The sequence below is a fragment of the Telmatherina bonti genome (assembly GCF_933228915.1).
Source record: "Telmatherina bonti genome assembly, chromosome: 14".
NCBI lineage: Eukaryota > Metazoa > Chordata > Actinopteri > Atheriniformes > Telmatherinidae > Telmatherina > Telmatherina bonti.
In genome coordinates, this window is record NC_136612.1 from 27,355,153 (window position 1) to 27,374,162 (window position 19,010).

Genomic DNA, 19,010 nt, shown 5'->3' on the forward strand with positions numbered 1-19,010 from the left:
ACACGTGGACATAAAAGTTGGATAAAAGGGGAGTAAAACATGGTGATTTCCTTTGATTAGCAATTAGGGAAAATAGGGAGCATGAATGACCCGCTTCAAAGGCACAGAGAACAAAAATGTGGCTAATTTAAACTATGAAGACCAAACTATTCAGTTGGGCAATTTTATACTTGACAAAAAAAAAAAAAAGCAACAAAGAAAAGTGTGGGTTCCATTAACAGAAACAGAAGAAGAGGGCTGGTCTGTTCAGTGTTTCCCTCACTGTTATCCTCTCCCTTTGTTCTGCTCCGCACACATTACTCAACATGTAGAGATTTCCATAGACATTTCCATAAGAGCAACCGAAACCCGGCTTCTTTCTCTCCGCGATGACCCTGCCAATGCATGTACTTGTAATGTATATCAGTGGTGCCGGCCGCTCCTCAAAGCTTCCAGTGGTTCTATCTAAGCATATATTTAGATCTTAACATTAACAATGCACTTTGTTTAATATGTAGCAAGAGCAACGTAAGTGCTTTCACTCAGAAAAAAAACTTTAAAAGTTCTCCACAGCAGAAAATACCAACACAGCAGTCAGAAAGACAGACAGATAGATTCCTCTGAAGTCCATTTCAGCTGTTCTGGCAACACTTGATTCGAAGATTTAAAGTACAAAGCAGCAGTTCATCAGACATAAAGACTGGGACAATAAATAGTCAAATGTAGGAGGACAATATGAAACAACGTCACTGTCAGAGCTCTTATTCAGTCGCACTGCTGTGTTTTGTTTTGTTTTTTTCCAGTCATGTTTTAAGAGCTTGTTTCCCTCCTTCCCAACAAAGTGGGATTTCAGTGCATCCAGCGAGAGAAAAGCAGGGTAGTTTAACAACATCCTTACCTACAGTAAGCCGTTGCATGTCAAAGTGGTGATTAGCAAGTTAACAGCGATTTTATAATGTTACATTAATATATTCCTCCAAAAATAACATGCAAGTCAGTAAAGACATCTGTAAACCCACTTAGGTGGGATCCCTCAGTGGGTTGCCTTTAAGAGTTACAGTTCAGTCTTGTTGAAGATCAATCTTTGTCACATTTTTTCCACTGTTTCATCCATCATTCTCTCTCCTTTTTCAAGTCTTTCCAAACTGTCTTTATGCATTTTTTTTTCATTGTTTATGCATTTTTGCAGGTGTACACCTCTTCCTCCCTCACACATGTCTGACACTCCACATGGCAGCACCAGCGAACCTGGCAGTGGCAGGACAGGCTGGTGAGGCGCATGGCCGTATTATAACCCCGTCCACAGCAAAGGCTCTGACAGCTGGTGTCTTTGGCGCATGACCGGCCACCCGTCCCCGGCGAGTAGCGGGAAGGCCTGCAGAAGCTGGGGGAGTCCTCCAGGTAGACTAGGTCGGTGGTGCGGAGGCTCTGGCCGTGGCGACGGGGGCCTGCGAGCTCAGTCTCCCCAGTGGCTACGTTGGTGATGCTCTGCACCCTCACTGCAGTGTCGTACCGATACTTCAGCAGCCGCCCGGTGTCGTGAAAGGGCGACAGCTGCTTCCAGCAAGTCCGTACGGCGCAAGAGCCGGAGACCCCATGACACTTGCAGGTTGTTTTCAGTCCACTCTTTACCGCCTGAGATGGGAAAGGGAAAACAAAAAGGAGGGGAAAAAAAGAAATGTCAGATCTTTCAGTGTGATTCATTACCTGGCTTCTTATCTGTGGGGTCTATCTGGCGAGTGTGAGACAGCTTCCTGCAGGGTGGGTAGAAGCTTAGGGGTGGTGGTCTGCAGATATGTGCCTGTAGCTCACCTCAGTCAAAATTTTTTGACATAATGGATTGAGGGGCACTGCTCAGCTTGTCGTATTTCATTCACTGTGCATTTCTCATTTGGACAGCTCTTGCTATTTTACCCGTAAATGTGTTGAAACTAGCTCTGTCTGCCTCTCTTCTGTCTTGTTTTTTTTTTTTTTTCCCAAAGCCCGAGGCAGAGGTGACAGGAGAATCTCTCCACCCAGTTTCTAGTGCATGCAGACTCATGGAAAACATTGATAAGAGTTTCTGTTTAGGAAAAACAAAACAAAGAAAAAAATAAAGCAAGTTATATAGCTGCTGTTTGTGATGTTGCCTCTTGGTTAGGTTAATAGTTCACTGAGCTTGATGGTCAGTGATGAGAGTGCAATCAGTCAGGCTGAGAGCTGCTGTCTTGGCAGGGGCCAGAGACAGGTCAAACGGAGAGAGCCAGAGGGGACTACTGGGTTGAAAAGTTCTGCTCAGTTCCTCCCTGTGCAGGTATGAACCCCTCGGGGGGCTTCAGAGGACCATTACTGCAAGCTGAGAGGAACTTAACCACTTCATTTTTTTTAACACCACTCCTGGTTTCTTTTCAGCCAAATTGGTGTAAAACCTTTAACTGAACGAAGATGAGATAAGATAGAGTTCTTCCTGTTGTGTTTTTCCTTTTCGTGCCCACCAGGCCCGTCTAGGTGTGAGACACCGGAGCTGCACCCTGGGGCTTGCTATTCCAGGGCTCCAGAGTGGTGGTTATGAACATTAGGTGGATTTATGAAGAGCACAGTGATCCAGTAAGTGGAAAAAATGCTTGCTCGTATATTAAAAAGAGGCCATGGTTATAATCGTTCCCTCCGACATGAGACCTTTAATTTTCTGTTGGCCCGCACAGCAAGCTTTATCATGCCTGAGAACACCTGGCTCCAAAGATCCAACAGCCAACGTGTCTCCTTGCCGCACTGCTACTATGTTGGCAACACAGGCCGAACATGGCAGCAAACAGGAGACGGGGGGGGGGGGGGGTTTGTCTGAATGCCACCGTGAAAATATTCTGCATCTTGTGATGAACTGTTGTGTTTGTGAAGTGCAAATGATATGAGTAAAAGTTATGCAGCCCTGCTAACTGAACAAATTATGGCTTATTTAAGTTGTTTTTGTTGCCTTTGTATAAAAATTCAGTTTCGTGGTAATCGATCGAGAGGCTGAAAAACATTTAACGTCAGATTCCTGCACTCACCCGAATTCCCACATTAATGTTGTGGGTGTCGATCTGAGCCCTCAGGTCCTTGCTGACCCTCTTCTGGCCCAGGAATTTCTTGAGAAACTTGGTGCTGTATTTCAGGTTGTCGCCGCAGACCCCCCACTGCCACGCTTCCCGATGCTGGATGCCTGGGGAGTCGTCACACGTGCACCTCTCCATTCGTCCGGAGCTGCACGCTTTGGCCAGCGCATGGGTCAATGCTGCAGAGGACACTGCCAGCAGGAAGGCAGTCTCTTTGAATGCTGGAAGGGAAGGAAAAGTCATCAGTAGGGGAGAAATAACTTTAATCAGCAGGTTTAAAAAAAAAAAAAAAAAAGCTGTTACAATGGATCTCAGTGCAAATTCTAATTTATAGTTGGCCTTTTATGCTGATGAAATTAAATAAAATTAACATAAAAATGCCTGGGAGCCAAAATGTTTACAAATGGCGCACTATGTTGTCATGGTTTGCAACAACCCTTGCAATTCTGCAAGGTTTCTTGTATAAAACTCCTCTTCTGACCTTTCTTTGTGGTTGTTCTCTGTTATTTGCTTCACCCAGAGTCATCACCAGGGTATATTTTGATCCAATTAATTATTATTTTGACTAGGAAGGATTTTCCCAGATGAAAGTGGGTAATCACACCACCCTTTTCCTCTAGGAATGGGCACTTTCCTGAGATAAAAATAACCACAGGGCTTGAGCGTTCTCCACCACACCACATTTTCTTGGCTTTCTACTCCCTCATTACCTCTGTGCTGACCTGTTCATGTTCTCCCACACGCTGATATCCATATGTATAAAGCCTGGATGATCCTACAGCATTTTGTATGCCTGGCAGACCTGCTTGGGGTTATGATCTATATCCAATATGGAGATCCAAGTATATCTAATCAATTTTTTTTTTGCATCAAGCCATGCAAAGGCTAGTTTTCATGAAAATAAATTCAAGTAATTTTTAAAGTAAATAGAATTAGAGGAGCGTGCTGTTTTCACATAATAGTTGGTTTTTGGTTTTACAGATGTTAGAAGTGTGTCTGTGACAAACCCACAACATCATTCCATCTTAATGAAAACAAGCCCACGAGTCAAATAAAGTTGCAGCTGCAGTAGCTGGAAGAGTTTGAACTTATTTGTGCTGCAATGTCATTTATACAATTAAGTCTTATCTTCAACAAAGAGCCAACAGCTAATAGAAATATAAGTCATCCTTTTATAATCCTATGTGTATTTCATGCAGTGTTTTATGTGAAACATTGAATGAAAGAATAGTTAATAAATTAATAAAAACCGTTACCTGCATGTGAGCTTAGAAATATATAAACAAACACATTAAAGTTTTAAAGACATATGTAATGGTCAGCTGGTGGTTAATTTGTTTGGTTTTTTTATGTTTTTTTTTACATAAATATGTTTTCCACATTACTCCTTTTATAGGCAGATTAACCACAAACATCACAGCCTCTTTACTTTGTCTTTTCTACAGACTTGAACAGACTTCTTTATAGCCTAATCATATTTTAGAATAAATGTATCTTTTTATGATAAGAAATAATAATAATAATAATAATAATTTTACATATATATATATGTAAAATTATTATATATATATATATATATATATATATATATATATATATATATATATATATATATATATATATATATATATATATATATTAACAGCGCAAGCGTCTCATTTGGGGTAAACTGAGAGACATAAATGTTAAATCTAGGATACGGCAGATCACAGCAGCTTCCAGCAACACCCCAGTACCTGCTCACTGTGGTCAAGTTCAGTGAAACCACTGTGGGTTCAAATTAAAGGCTGAGGAAGATGGCTAACCTCTTTTCAGGAGGCTTCCCCGGCCATCCAGACTGCAGTTCCAGCGCTCGTTCCGAAACTGATAGCGACACTCCAGCAGGCTGAGGCGCACAGACTCCCTCAGCGTCTCGGCCAAACCAGGCTCCCTGCGGCACAATCTCTTCTGCCGCCTGGTCAGACTCATCTGCTCGCACTGCTTCAGGTGGGCCTTTCCTGTTGGAGCGTCATTGGAAAACGGCCCTGGTAAGAACACCAAGGGCTCCCGACCTGTCAGCCTACACGAGTGGAAATGGTCAAAAATAGAAATGGTCAAATCTGGAACAACGTTGCCTATAATAATGTAATATTTATCAATAATTATTCTCTTATTCTCTTACATTATCATTTCCACACATCGATCATTGTGTACAACTACAAACGTGGACTTTGTAAATCACTTCAAAACAACAACAAAATATTTGATAGTTAAATATATATAAAAAAAGGAAATACACAAACAAATCTAATAAAATGCGTGACAATAATAAGAGTGCTTACAAGGTTGAGGTGTAAATGAAAACTCCTGATTACATTTCAACAACTGTTTAATAAATGTATTTAAAACGCATATAATTCAACAATTTGCGCACATTTACGCGTGCGTAATTTAGCTGAAGCTTTTCCTTAAGGAGAAAAAACGACAAAGTTAGTCAACAAACTGATGTGCTGCAGGGTAAAAAAAAAAAAAAAAAGTTAAAAGTCTGACCCAAAATAAGCTGCAGTGTGCGAGAGAAGGATGCAGAGTGCAATGATTCGCAATAGGCAGGCGGTCCTTGGGAGCCTGGAGCGCATGGTGCCGGGTTGGCGCTGTTCCTCATTTCGCTGATTCTTCAGTGGAGAAAGTCTGTGCCGTCTGGTCGGCGCTTCTCTTTAAGGGGCCCCACATGCACACACAGAACTTCCAGCTCGATGCGCATGGCTCATGTGAGGCAGGGCTCTTTGGTGGAGGGAGCAGCATCCCGCTGCACACTCATTGGATTATGTCAGTATAGTTACTGTATATTCCCTCCCACTGCAGCCCCACCCTTGTGCGCGGAGCTGCAAAAACCACTGCAGTTTATTTGCTGTGACATAGAAACCTGGAATGCACCTGAGTGCCGCAAACGCGCCTCCATCCATAATGACATGCAAAGGAAGCAACCTTTAAATGGAACTGGTGCCAGTTCCATTTAAAGAAATTTGGCACCAATAATTTCCGTTTATTCCACTAATAATCTTGAACGCGTTAAATGTATAAAGAATTTCTAAACTTGTATTTTATTTATTTATTTATAAAGATGACATGATGTTTTATTTATTTATTTATTTATTTATTTGTTTTTTAATAATACGTGTCTGAAACGTCTCCAAGAAAGCTAAATAAAGTTTACCACGTTTTATTAGACTACATTTAAAAATAAAATAACATCTGGCATGAAAATAATCATGAGAAGTATGATTCAGTAATATTGTTGATAAATAAAAAGAATGATACACAAATAAGTATTAATGACATGACATGAAAGCACTGGATAAGGCAGATTCATCCAGTCAAACTCCATCCTCTCCCTGTCATGGATGGAGCCCCATCTAGTGGAGAGCAAACTAAATGAATAATTCTGAAGATAAGCACAAATGTAGAAAGAGCATCATGTTACATCACACTTTATTCATTTCATTAGAAAGTGTCCAAAAGTAAATTATAGATCATCTTATTGATGTAAACATTAGAACGTTATTGTCTGCTATTTCCTGAAATTTCAACAATTTATGTAGCACAAATAATGGATTTGATGAATCTCTAATGCTTCCAGTAATGATCCCAAATGTTCTTATTTGCAGAATAAATACTGACTATATATTATAAAATAAAGCACTGCAATTCTTGTAAAAAGTTTTAGTTTAAGATGATTATATGAGTTTACCAATTTAACTTTTCAATTATTACACCAAGGAACTTTGTTTCCTGTACTTGTTGAATCTCCCACTCATCTAATTTATTGACACCTAGTTTGCAAAATCTCTTCTTTATGCACAAAGAAAATGTACAATTAACCGGTAAACATACTTTTATGTGCCTTCACTTGAAATGCCCAACATGTTGGCACAATGATGATATATTTTGGTAATAAACCAGTATAAAACTTGTTTCAAGTGAAAGTGTTTAATTTTAAATTATCTTTACAACAATGACAACACAGTTAAGACGCCTCCCCCCCTTCTCCCCTTATATACTTGAGGAAAACGAGAGATGAATGCAGTGATTTACCGACGTGTGAAAAAATGATGGAAATCGTACAGCACGTGAGGCAATAACAGTATGTGGTGTTTGACCTCTATCCTGCAACACAGCCTTTAACTTCTTATACAAGTTTTCTTTTGAGGTCTGTAATAGTAATTTTGGATTACTGAGTTTTTTTTTCTGCCTTTTGTTAAATTCCTTGTCAACATCCATCACTTTACTTTGGTAATTGTGGGGTTCTGGATCTAAGAAGAATTCATTTACTCACTAGACCTGTTGCCACTGATTTTCAGTCCATTTCTTTTGTACCTTGCCATAGCTCAACCTTTTCTCCCTCAAGTTAATCTTATTGCTTCTTGATAGTCACCTTTCAACAGATAACATTTTGATGAGGCTTTAGTGAAAGATCAGATAAATCTGATTCATCTTTGCTACATTTTTCTTTTCCCAAAGGACATGATTTACTGATAAAATTTTGTTTCTAAGGTTTTATTACCCATCTTTTTTTTTTTTTATATATTACTCACCACATACCCAGTAACCCCAGAATTTTTAAGGACACACTGAAAATGTATTAACTTTGTAGCTGTGTCGGGAATTATTTTGTTGCAAATATACAATTTTATGTCTACTGAACTGTATTTTGTAGTTTTTGTTGATGCATCTAAAGTCATGAGAACAAACAATGAATCTTTATGACAGGCTGATAGAATAATATTTTATATTTATTCAGCTAAATTCAGGGACTGTTATGTGTAAACACATCACTGATTTATAAGTTAGGTGCTTATTATGCGTTATATGGGTCAGCATCAAAGTGGTTTAGCAAAAAATAAATATTTTAAAGAACTGTAATAAGAGATTGGTTTCTTAGATATAAATATCTATTGAATTGAGTTCAAGACTTGCACGATTTTTTCTTTTCTTTCTTTTTTTTTTTAACATAAGGTTATTTTCTCATAAATGGTCCAAATCCCTCTCTTACTAATAATTTTTATTCATCATAGCCTATTTTATTTTGTGGTGAGATTAAACTCTTACAAAATGTAAACAATTTTAAATCGAGGTTAAAGACATTAAATTTCTTTTATAAACATAAAATCTGCACGGAAACCTTTAACTGATACAAGCTTTAATTATTTTAATTTAATTTGTCATTTTATTGTGATTTCAAATCACAAGAGGTGTACTTTTTCTGAACCAAGTTTGTAATTTTATTTCTTACTCCACACCACGTGGTGGCGCTAACGTATAGTTTTGATACGCACCTCTCCGGTAAAATAAGAGGTGGAAGAAGATAGAGCGGTGGAGGAGGAGGAGGATGACGACGACGACGAAGAAGAACAGGCCGGTGTTGCCATAACGCCATTTTATTGTTAAAAGGGACCAGCAAAGAAGCATCGAGAAACGTCAGCAAAGGTAACATTATCAGCCTGAAAATTAGATATATATGGGCTTCGTGGACGTAATGTAATTCAGATTCACGTTGGGAAAATAAAACAAGCTTGGGAATTTGATGTGGTTTTCCACAATGCGGCTGTTTATATTTTATAAGCATGAAGCTAAATACTAAGTACTTCTATTGTTTCCGTAGCCATTTAACTTCATGACTTAACTAGCCTAGATTTATTTAATTTTTTTATTTCCATCTTGGGTAGCAGTAGAAACCCTATTTTATTATATTAGCTACGTACTTCTATGTGGGGTTGGAGTTTCTCTTATTTAATCGTAAAAAATGTTAGCCAGTGTTGAGTCCTGGAAAGCTAACAGGCTAGCTTTCATGAGCTGTCACCAACCTTACTGGTTAGCTCCTCTCTCTGCCAACTTACCCACTGAGTTAAACCTTAGTATCATTTGGATTTGTAGCGAGTGACTTACTTATAGGTGGATTTTTATGAGGTGAAGAGTATGAATAGCACTGAAATGCTGGATAAAATGATGAAAGGCTACACCGAGGACGCAAGGCTAGTATTTGGTTGCACGGGCGTCAGCTGACGAGACTTAAGGTATTATGAATGAATGAATGAATGAATGCTAAACGGAAAAAGGGGGAAATGTTTCAGTGTTTATTAATAGTGTTTCAGTAAATAATAAGCCCTTTACGTAAGATTATGACAATGTAACATTTGTTGAATATTGTTAAAGCGCAAAGTATACTGCATTGTTCTTTATGTGGAATTTAGCTGTAGCGAGTTACTCATTTGTTGTAAAGTTTACAGTACAATATTTGCATCTAAAGTTTAAGGATAACGTAGTGTATCTGTATAGAATACATAATAGAATTGCTTAAAATTTTTTGTAATGATTGTTATTTGGCTCTTTTATCAGTATCACAAATGAGGGCCCCATTAATTGTTGGAATGGCTGCTATCAGATTCATTCATTAATTATCCTAACCGCTTAGTCCAATGAAGGGTTGCATGGAAGCAGGAGCTATCGGATTCAATATGTAGTATTTTTTGCGATATCTGTGTCGTCCACCCTCATCCTCCTCTTCTTGTTCATAGTTCTCATAAAATGCACCACTCCAGCTATAATGCAGATGTCTGCACTCCCCACTCTGCAGTCTTTCACAGCATTCTGCCAGCAGCAGCAGCTCTGAAAAGTCATGAAAACCTATAAGCTCTACGGGGGAGATGTGTGTGCTGAATCGGGCTACATGCATTTATTTATAGAACAATCTGTATAACCCTTTGAGAAAAAATCTGTTGGATAATTTTGTCATTTTTTAAGCTGTAAGATTCAAAGATTCCCATTTAATCAACTATATGTGAAGAACAAAAAAAAGCAGTTTTGTATTGGAGAAGTGTTGTCCCTTTTAAAAGTTGGACTGGAAATCTGACCAAATAGTAGCTAGTGGTTTGCTTGACCACACAGACACACACACACACACACACACACACACACACACACACACACACACACACACACACACACACACACGCACACATCAAAACAATCACAGATTTTGTTACAAAAGAACCCCAAGTTTGTGCTTTTAATGTATGAACTTTAACATTTATAAAAAAAAATATTGGTCCCTGAAAGATTACTGCTAACGAATTCATGTTTAAAATTGAAAAAGATTGGATTAAAAGACATGAACTTACTATCTTGTTGAAACGCAATGAGTATTATTAAGGTGTCAAACTCAATTCATCTTTCTTTGCACTTCAGCGAGCTATTGTTTGTCCCTGTTGTGTTCTTTTTATTTCTCTTTGTCTTGAAGTATAACATGCCTGAAGCTGCTCCCAGCTTAATTATGGTGATCTGTGGGTGTTTAATAGATGAGTCAGTTCCTTTTGTTGTGTCCATGTTGTGTTTAACAGTTTTACGTCATAGAATCATAGCTCATACTTCATTTTGGGACAGGTTTTTTAATTTTCCAAAGCTCTATTTAAATGATTTTCCGCTTTAATTTTTTTACTGTCCTCCCAGGTGTCTTGATCTTGCTTAAGGGCATATTTTAGATATCTATAGCAAATGATGTGTGACAGAGATGGCAGAGTTGTGACCATGTAAACACCTGGATATGCTCTTTTATTTGCTTATTGAGTATCTTCTATTTAGAATGGTGTGCCTTTATCAAGAAAGTGTTTGCTTTGTTAACACTACTCACTATTGTACAACACAGCCTTACCCAATGCACCCTGTACCATGACGGTCTAAAAACACAACACAGTCTTATTTCTAAACCAGGTATCTGAAATGTTCACAATGTACTGTTTAATTCTTAGCATGTGTGAAGTCCATGACAATCTGATGTTTTCACAGCTTGTGACAGTGAAGTGTTATAAACTGTTGTAATGTTGGTTGGCTGTTGTCAGTTGAGTTTGCACTGGTTTTACTAGGGGTGGAATAATCAATCAGAAAAATAAAAAAATCTGGATTTTTTATAAATAAAAAAAATCTATCAGGAATTTGTTATTGTCTTTTTTATTGTTTTTATTGATTTTCTTACTTGTTTTCTTGGGCATTATAGCAGCAGAATGATGGTCTGGCTACTGTTTTGTTTTTTTCTATTAGAAATCAAGAAAAATGACGAGCAGAAAAAAGTTTTGTACATTTTTTGGGGGTTGGTTTTTAATCAACAAAAATCAGTGATATCGAAGAATAATGAGAATCACAATTTAAATTGAATTGGCGCCCAAAGAATCTGAATATAATCAAATCGAGACAAAATCATATTGTTACAGCCCGAGGTTTTACCTCAGCTGCTGGTCAGAAACGACTGTAAATTTTTTTTATTTTTATTTTTATCAAGCAATCCATTTACACAAAAAGGAAGTCAATATTAAGGAGGTTTTTCATGTCAATTCTTTTACAGAAGTGGAAGTGCACAGATGATGGTAGTATTAATTAATCCAGTTTATGATATTGGTTAACATTTTATTCATTACATGCCTACAGCTGTGGGACTAAACATTCTTTTGCACCTAAGTTCTACTTCACTCCATTTTTCATGCATAATTAACTACAGAGATTGTGTTTTGGCCTCTGGGCTCTTTCAAAAATGCTGCTGACCTACAGCTGAATTCTGTGCCTGAAGGCACTTTGGGAAGAATCGGATCTGCTGCCATTTCTTGCTGTCAGGCAGTTTTCAAAGAAGTAAGCACTGTCCCTCCAGTTTAAACCGTTTGTTGCTCCTCTCTTATATATTTCTCTTTTTATATATTTCTCTTTTTTATATATATATATATATATATATATATATATATATATATGATGTATAATATACACACACACATATGTACTGAACTGAATCTCTTTTTGTTAATGTTACAAGTATGGGTTTTGTCTGTATTTGAGACGTATTCTTATTGTCTGTTATTTATTTCTTTTAATGTGCTTGGTCCTGAGTAAATGTTTTGTGTCTGCATTGGAGCAGTCGTAAATAAAGATGGATGGGCTCATCCATCCACGTCTGCAGGTTGTAGATTGCAAAATAAACATATTGCGTTGATTTACCGGCAATGGAGGACCAGCGATGTGACTATTGCACACACATACAATGATGATGCTCAAACGATAAGTTGTGCCGGTCTAACTGGAATTGATTGTTTTTAGTTGTTGTTAGCTCATAAACAAAAATGTATCTAGTTATTTTGATTAGTTTGATGTCTGTCTTTCACATAGCTTCACGCACTCATTAGGCTGTTCTACCTGACTTCTAGTGACAGCTCTAAAGGAGTTTATTCTCTTGCTTATTAGTCTTGATATTAACTGCAGTGTTTACCTGCCCACACGCTAAAACGCACAACTGAGTTTAAAGCAGGCTCAGATAAGAGACCTATAAGCGGTCCCCAACATTAGGATGGAAACTTTAAATGATATAATCAGAAGCTGGTTAATAAAGGGTTTAAAGAGCAGTTTGTAATTGGTCACAGGAGAAAACAAATTCACTGCTGCTTAGATGGTTTAAAAACTTACTGGTGTGGGGTTTTTTTTTTTTTGTTTTTTTGTTTTTTTTTTGTTAAAATCCAAATGATGTTTTCAGCTTTAGAAATAATCTAAATGATCTCATTTTTGTACTGAACAGTCAAGCACAATGTGACATTATGTGTCCATTAGCTAAAAGGAAACTGTGATCTGCATTTTTCACATAACTCATAAAGCTGATTGTCAGATTTACAGATAATGGTGAGGACAGCTATGCAGGCAGCATAGAGTGTATTTTCAGTATAAAACGCAAGTTCTTTGTTCTCTCTTTTTAATTTTTAGTTTTGTTATGTTTAGTCATATAAAGGCAGATTTTGACTTGAGACATATTTTTGTTTAATAATAAATGTTATCCTGTGAATTCTGGTAACAGGAAAGGAAAAGCAAAGTAGGAAAGGGTGTCTTGAGTTTACACAAGTTCTTGAACTATGCAGATGAACTTGACTGCTCACTTCAGGGAATTTCTGCCACTCATACATTGTAATGATGGTTAAATTTAGAGCCGTCACTCACTCAACTTTGTGCCGTTTAACTTTAGTCTGCCATCCGTGTTTGTTCTGTAGACAGATTTCATTGTGTTAATGCTTTTTAGTTTGAAGAGCGAAAGAGGTGTAGTTGGCCCTTTGATAATAAAAGCCTGACAGGATAAGCTGAAGTACTTTTAAAAGTACTTCATGAAAAATAAAATTGTTCTTTAACACTGTTCCTTCTAGCATGATAGTGTTGTTTGTGTTTATATTTCAAGAAGTGTCTCAAGATGAACTGTTTAATGTGCTTTTTTTAGTCCATCTACAGCTGTAATTTTCCCACAGCAGCTAAATTGTGTTTTCGGATTTTCATTGTAGCATTAGGTCTTTATAGCGCCTCTCTGTCTGCCCCTAACCTCAAGGTGGTTTTTATTGAGGTGAAGGATGTGTTATTCAGTCATTTACGCTGAGGATGCTTTATATTTATTGGCTTCCATCATTAGTTTAACAGCTCTGCTTGCTTGAACTTGGGAGTACGTTTTCTCAGATATGCTTTTAAAAGCAATTTAATTTGCTTTTTGTTGCTTTTGTTGTGTTTTTTGATATGATGAGATGAAAATGGGAAGTAACACTTCTTTTGACGTTCATTGAAATGCACCACATAATTACAGGAAATAACATTAAGCAGCCTTCTTGAGCCATTTGTTAAGGTGAAATAAATGAGTTTGTGTTTTTAACTTCCTTGTATTAGATCTTTCGCGGCAGAGCGTATTTAGCACTGAAGATTACAGCATTGCTGCAGATGTTATCTTCAGGTTATAGTTCAGGTACATACTATCAGAAGTGACTGCAGTACTGTGTATTCCTCTGCAGGTGTGACAAGATGGGGAATTTTCTAGGCCTCTTCAAAGGACTGCTTGGTAAAAAAGAGATGAGGATCCTGATGGTTGGACTGGATGCCGCAGGAAAGACCACCATCTTGTACAAGCTCAAACTGGGAGAAATTGTTACCACAATCCCTACCATAGGTGAGACTCCGCCTGTATCACATTTCATACTTCTAAAACCTGCTTTAACTGATCTCTTGGCATAGATTAAAACTATTAATATTCCTGGTTTGTCTGCAGGTTTTAATGTTGAGACAGTAGAGTTTAAGAACATCAGTTTTACAGTTTGGGATGTCGGTGGTCAGGACAAGATCAGGCCACTGTGGAGGCATTATTTCCAAAACACACAAGGTGAGAAGCAGGACGTTTCCAATTTGTCATCATAGCATTAGTCCTCTATTAGGTGATTTTTAATTTTTTTTAATTTTTTTTAACATTTGAAGTTCATACAAACTTTGATTTCATTTTATTTTTCAGGCCTTATATTTGTAGTGGACAGTAATGACAGGGAGCGAGTGGGAGAGGCGAAGGAGGAGCTGATGCGAATGCTGGCAGAGGATGAGCTGAGGGATGCCGTGCTGCTTGTGTTTGCTAATAAACAGGTGAATTCATGTCTTTAACAGTAGCATATGTGCTCATTGACAAGTATGGTCAAAATAATAATCATCATATTGAAATTGTTTAAGTTGAAGATTTTATTTTAGAGTATTCTCTCTTTTATTTCTAATAAAAAAAAAAAATAGAAGTACATCAGAACTGCTTTGGACCCCCTCAAATATAATGCCTACTGATGACCTTAGTGGCCAAAAGTGTCCACACACGAAAACTGCAATAACATCAACTCTTGTTCTGCCCCGTAGCACCAAGAGGTAATCATATTTAGGATGTTTAACTCTTTAAATGCCAATTTGAATATTTATTACAGCCTCGTTCAATAAAAAAATCAACATAGAGGGTTAGGCCTTTTGTTGTGATGAGACACTTACATAATGTGTAAGATTAGCAACAAAACTGACTTGATTCCATGTTGTATTTTTTTATGTAGTATTAGAAACACCCTCTGGCGACTCTTAGAGCTAAAATGTGCTCAGTGTTCTTATGAATGAACTTAAATCTGTGGGTCTCTTGTCCCAGCTCTCGTTGGCATCACACATCTCACAGCATGGGTCACATGTTCCGCATTCAGCTGGTCACATGTGGTCTAAGGCCATGGACACATGTAGCTGGGTTTTTCTAAAACCGTATAACCTCCTCTCTCTGTCTAGAAATAATACTTCAGTCCACATAATTTCTTTCTTTTTTTTTTTTTTTTTTTTTAAAGCTTTCTAAACCTTACTGCACAAGTGCATCCAAGTTGATTCTGAGTGTAAACACAGGTTGTGTATGTGACGTCGGAGCATTTCCTGTTGCAGGCTGTGACGTTTCGAACCTAAAGCCCCAGTTATTTATATCCACATGCTGATGTGTAATCAGTATTTGCAAATCTTCCAGTTTTTGAAAGAATTGTATTAAATGCTGTTAATCTTCCCTTTCTTGTGTATGACAGGCCGAATCAGAAAAGTATCTTTGTTTTGTAACAGACTCTGCTACGTTTGGCCTCATAAGTCCTCAGTCATTCTGTTCGCCTTTTAGTTTAAAGTTCTGTAAAATAAATAAGGGCGTGTGCTGGTCCCAGCAAGCTGTTCTCTCCCCTTCTCCCTGAAGTAATTTTGGTTCTCTGCTCTTCTAGGACCTTCCCAACGCCATGAATGCAGCTGAGATCACAGACAAGCTGAGCCTTCACTCGCTGCGTCATCGAAACTGGTATATCCAGGCTACGTGCGCTACCAGTGGAGATGGGCTTTATGAGGGTCTGGACTGGCTTTCAAGCCAGCTGAAGAATGCGAAATGATCCACCTTTTCCTCCTCTCCATCTGTCAGCTGTCTGCAGTGTTTTTGGGAGACTGCACTGGCCCTGGCCTCACTCTCTTCTCCTTTTTTCTGTTTCCTCTGAATTGTTGGAGCTTCGGCCAGTGCTCCCCCTGCTTCTATGTACTGTATGTGTGTGTTTGGATAAACATTTTTGAATGATTGAATGTTTTTATGTAGGAGTCCTGCTGTGCCTCTGTCACCTCATTCCCTCATTGCTACTCCATCCAGAGACGCTGGTTTCCCACAAAGCAAAAAGCAGCGCAAGATGCTGAGTGCTCTGTATCATCTGCAAAGAATGTTTAAAAGAGAAACCAAATGACAACTTTTCAGTTTTAACATTTACTAATGACCTTAAAGTCTTATAAGTGTTTATTCAACCTACTGATAGGCAGCATGCAGCATTTGACATAAAAAAATTAAGTTTATCTTTTTAGGCTCAGAAAGCAGGTTTCTGACTTTAAGTCCATACGCTGCAGGTCCTCAGTGAGCAGAATGTAACCATTTGGCTCCATGTTCTGTCGATGTTGATCTTTGTTCAGCTCCACCTCTGTAAGATAACAGATACAGCTTTGTCTTTTTTTCCATCAAGTCTTAATTTTTTTTGCTTTTGTCCATGTACAGGATGAAAAGATCAGCTGAGGCAGGTTTTGAAAAAGGCAATAAATGTTGCAGGGCATGTTTACAAATGTGGAGGAGTGTAACTACTGCATGGTTTGTGGTTGTGTGTATCCTCTGGGCCTTTGTGGGTTTCAGCTACACGCCATTCATTGCAGTGATGAGGCCTTTTTTTTTTTCTTTTGTGTGTTAAGAGTTGATCCCACTCTGGTTCTTTATTTACTGGTAGATGTTTTTTATTCTCCTGAGTAATTCCTTTGGCTAGGGTCTGTTTTTATTAAAGGTTTTTCATTTCTTTTTTTATTTTTATATTGTTGATCTTTGCATGACCTGGTTTACTCCAGTATGAGCTGCCAGGCGAGCCGTACTGTTTCTTTTCTTAATGAGTGAAATGCTCTTGGGATCAATTGGTTTGCTTCAGATCGGGCTGATTGTCATCCGTTCAGATTTAGCCGACACGCTCTGTGTCATCAGTTTGCCTTTTTTCCAGTTCTGTGATAGATGGTACATGTTGAATCAGAAGTGTGTCACTTGACCGTGTTAACAGTTACTCACCATTTTAGCCTCCATTGCTTCAGGCCGGGACGCTTCCCCTGTTTATGATTTACATCTATTAATGCGATTTTCACAACCCCATCAGCTTGCACAACACAGGCTTGTGTGAAGATTGCCATTCATCTCAGCTATTGCACTGAACCCACACACACAATAACACTTCTCATTGCTAACACCAGCAGACAGTTGAAATGTACAAGTGTTTTTCCATTTCAGCCAGAATAGTTTTCTTCACAACCATTGATCTCACAGGTCGCTGCAATAATAATAATAATGATGATAATAAAATGAAAACAAAAACATCTTAAAGAGTCCACAGCTCTATGTGAGTGAGAAGGACACTGACCTCAACAGGGAGCTTCATGTTCCCATTTCCTTTCATAAAACTGGACATTTAGGTGTTTTGTTTGATAGTTGTAATGAAATGGCCACCCGGTTTCCTTTGTTACAGTATCCAGTTAGAAAAGTAACGACAAAAAAATACAAATAATTTAAAAATGGATAAATGAACATGTTAAAACTCATCTTCTACCCTTTGTTCAGATGTGAAGCTTTAATTTTCAAGATCATTTCTGTACAAATGACATTCTGTGTTTAAATGTATTTTTTTTTATGCCTTTTTAAACTCATTCTGTAACATCTGATAAATGCACTATATTAAAGAGAATCTCTATGAAATACTTTTCCTTCTGACCTCCTTATTGGAATAATTTGTTCTATTCCTTTTATAAATAGTTAAATTCTTCAATATTTGTGGCTGAAAATGTCATATTTAAATGAAATTTGAACTGTGGGTCAATGCTGTAGGAGTTTGTTTAAATGTCACAGTTTGCTGACATTCGATAACTTAGACCATTATGACTGTGACCAAAATTAAGACAAAATACATAATTAAGGAATAATCTGGCACCATATCATCAGCGCTCCCAACAGAATTCAGATTTTAATATATTTTGATATTATTAGATTGCTGTCAGATGCCTCTTACTCAGAAATACGTGCAAATTTGAGTCTAACACCAGCGGTGTTACCTGTCCCTCAACTGGTTTAGGAAGCAAATATCATCTTGGAACTTATTTTTACTCCTATAGGTGCCCATAATTTCCCCCTAAAACACCATTTAAACAACTTGATTGTTGTACTAACTTATGTTACTTGTCAATAGTAATATTCACATTAATAACTTGTTAGAATTTGCAATCAAAACAACTTTTAAAATTAAAAGTCGTTGCAGTTCAATATCATTACCACTAGAGGGCAGTCATATACTAATATCAATCATTATTCTACCATCATATAATACATAAATACTAAGGTATTCTAGGAAACAGTTAAGATGCTAACCTGAATGTCATGTCGATATGATGATCTCTGGAGGACAGCAATTAAATCTTGTTATTAAATAAAGTTGTTCATTTAAAATGTTAATTACCATAACAATTGCACCATTAGGTTGGACATGGTGTGTCGCCAGAGATATAAAACATCCTCTTTGCAAGGGGCATCATATTTAGGTCTGCCCAGCTGTTGCATGCTGGCTTGTCAAATGTTAATGAAGACCGTGCTCTGCTATGGGAACATGCCAGGACGAGAACCAATTCCTGCACACCACTTTTCAGCCTTCTTTTACGCTCCATCTGAAATTCAGGTGGCCAATTCTCCATAGAATTGTTACCTTGGAAACAGCACCTTATGTATTTATAGAGAGCAGCTGAAAAGACACGTTAAAAGGAGAGCAAGAGACCAGACAGTGTTAGAGGTTTTCTTTGTGCTTCCAGAGTACAGTCTGGGAGGGAGATGATATACTTTTGGTTCACTAAGGCTCTTTAATTGAGCAAAGGGTAGTTTGTGATCTCATCCATGTAAAGACATTATGTCACACCTTTCATGAGCAGCTGCTGCCTTCTACACTGAAAGTACAACATGAATTGATGGCTTAATCGGCTGTTTTTTATTTTAAACATCCAGCTTTATTGAAGCTCATCTGAGGTCATTATCTTCTATCATCCTGATTCATCTGGAAGCAATTCGACCGGTCC

General features: G+C 37.8%; 2 protein-coding genes across 2 annotated transcripts; one reads left to right on the forward strand and one right to left on the reverse strand.

Moving 5' to 3' along the window:
* Positions 1-1,152: 1,152 nt before the first annotated feature.
* Positions 1,153-5,668, reverse strand: wnt9b (wingless-type MMTV integration site family, member 9B; the record flags this gene model as incomplete). Its single annotated transcript, XM_079252191.1, has 4 exons — positions 1,153-1,614; positions 3,009-3,274; positions 4,859-5,112; positions 5,583-5,668. 4 exons carry the CDS (start codon positions 5,666-5,668, stop codon positions 1,153-1,155), a joined length of 1,068 nt encoding a protein of 355 aa, XP_079108317.1.
* Positions 5,669-8,407: 2,739 nt separating this feature from the next.
* Positions 8,408-17,620, forward strand: arf2a (ARF GTPase 2a). Its single transcript, XM_079252804.1, has 5 exons — positions 8,408-8,516; positions 13,877-14,031; positions 14,131-14,241; positions 14,368-14,492; positions 15,620-17,620. The coding sequence occupies exons 2-5, from the start codon at positions 13,887-13,889 to the stop codon at positions 15,779-15,781; spliced, it is 543 nt and encodes a 180-aa protein (XP_079108930.1). The 5' UTR covers positions 8,408-8,516; positions 13,877-13,886; the 3' UTR covers positions 15,782-17,620.
* Positions 17,621-19,010: the final 1,390 nt, after the last annotated feature.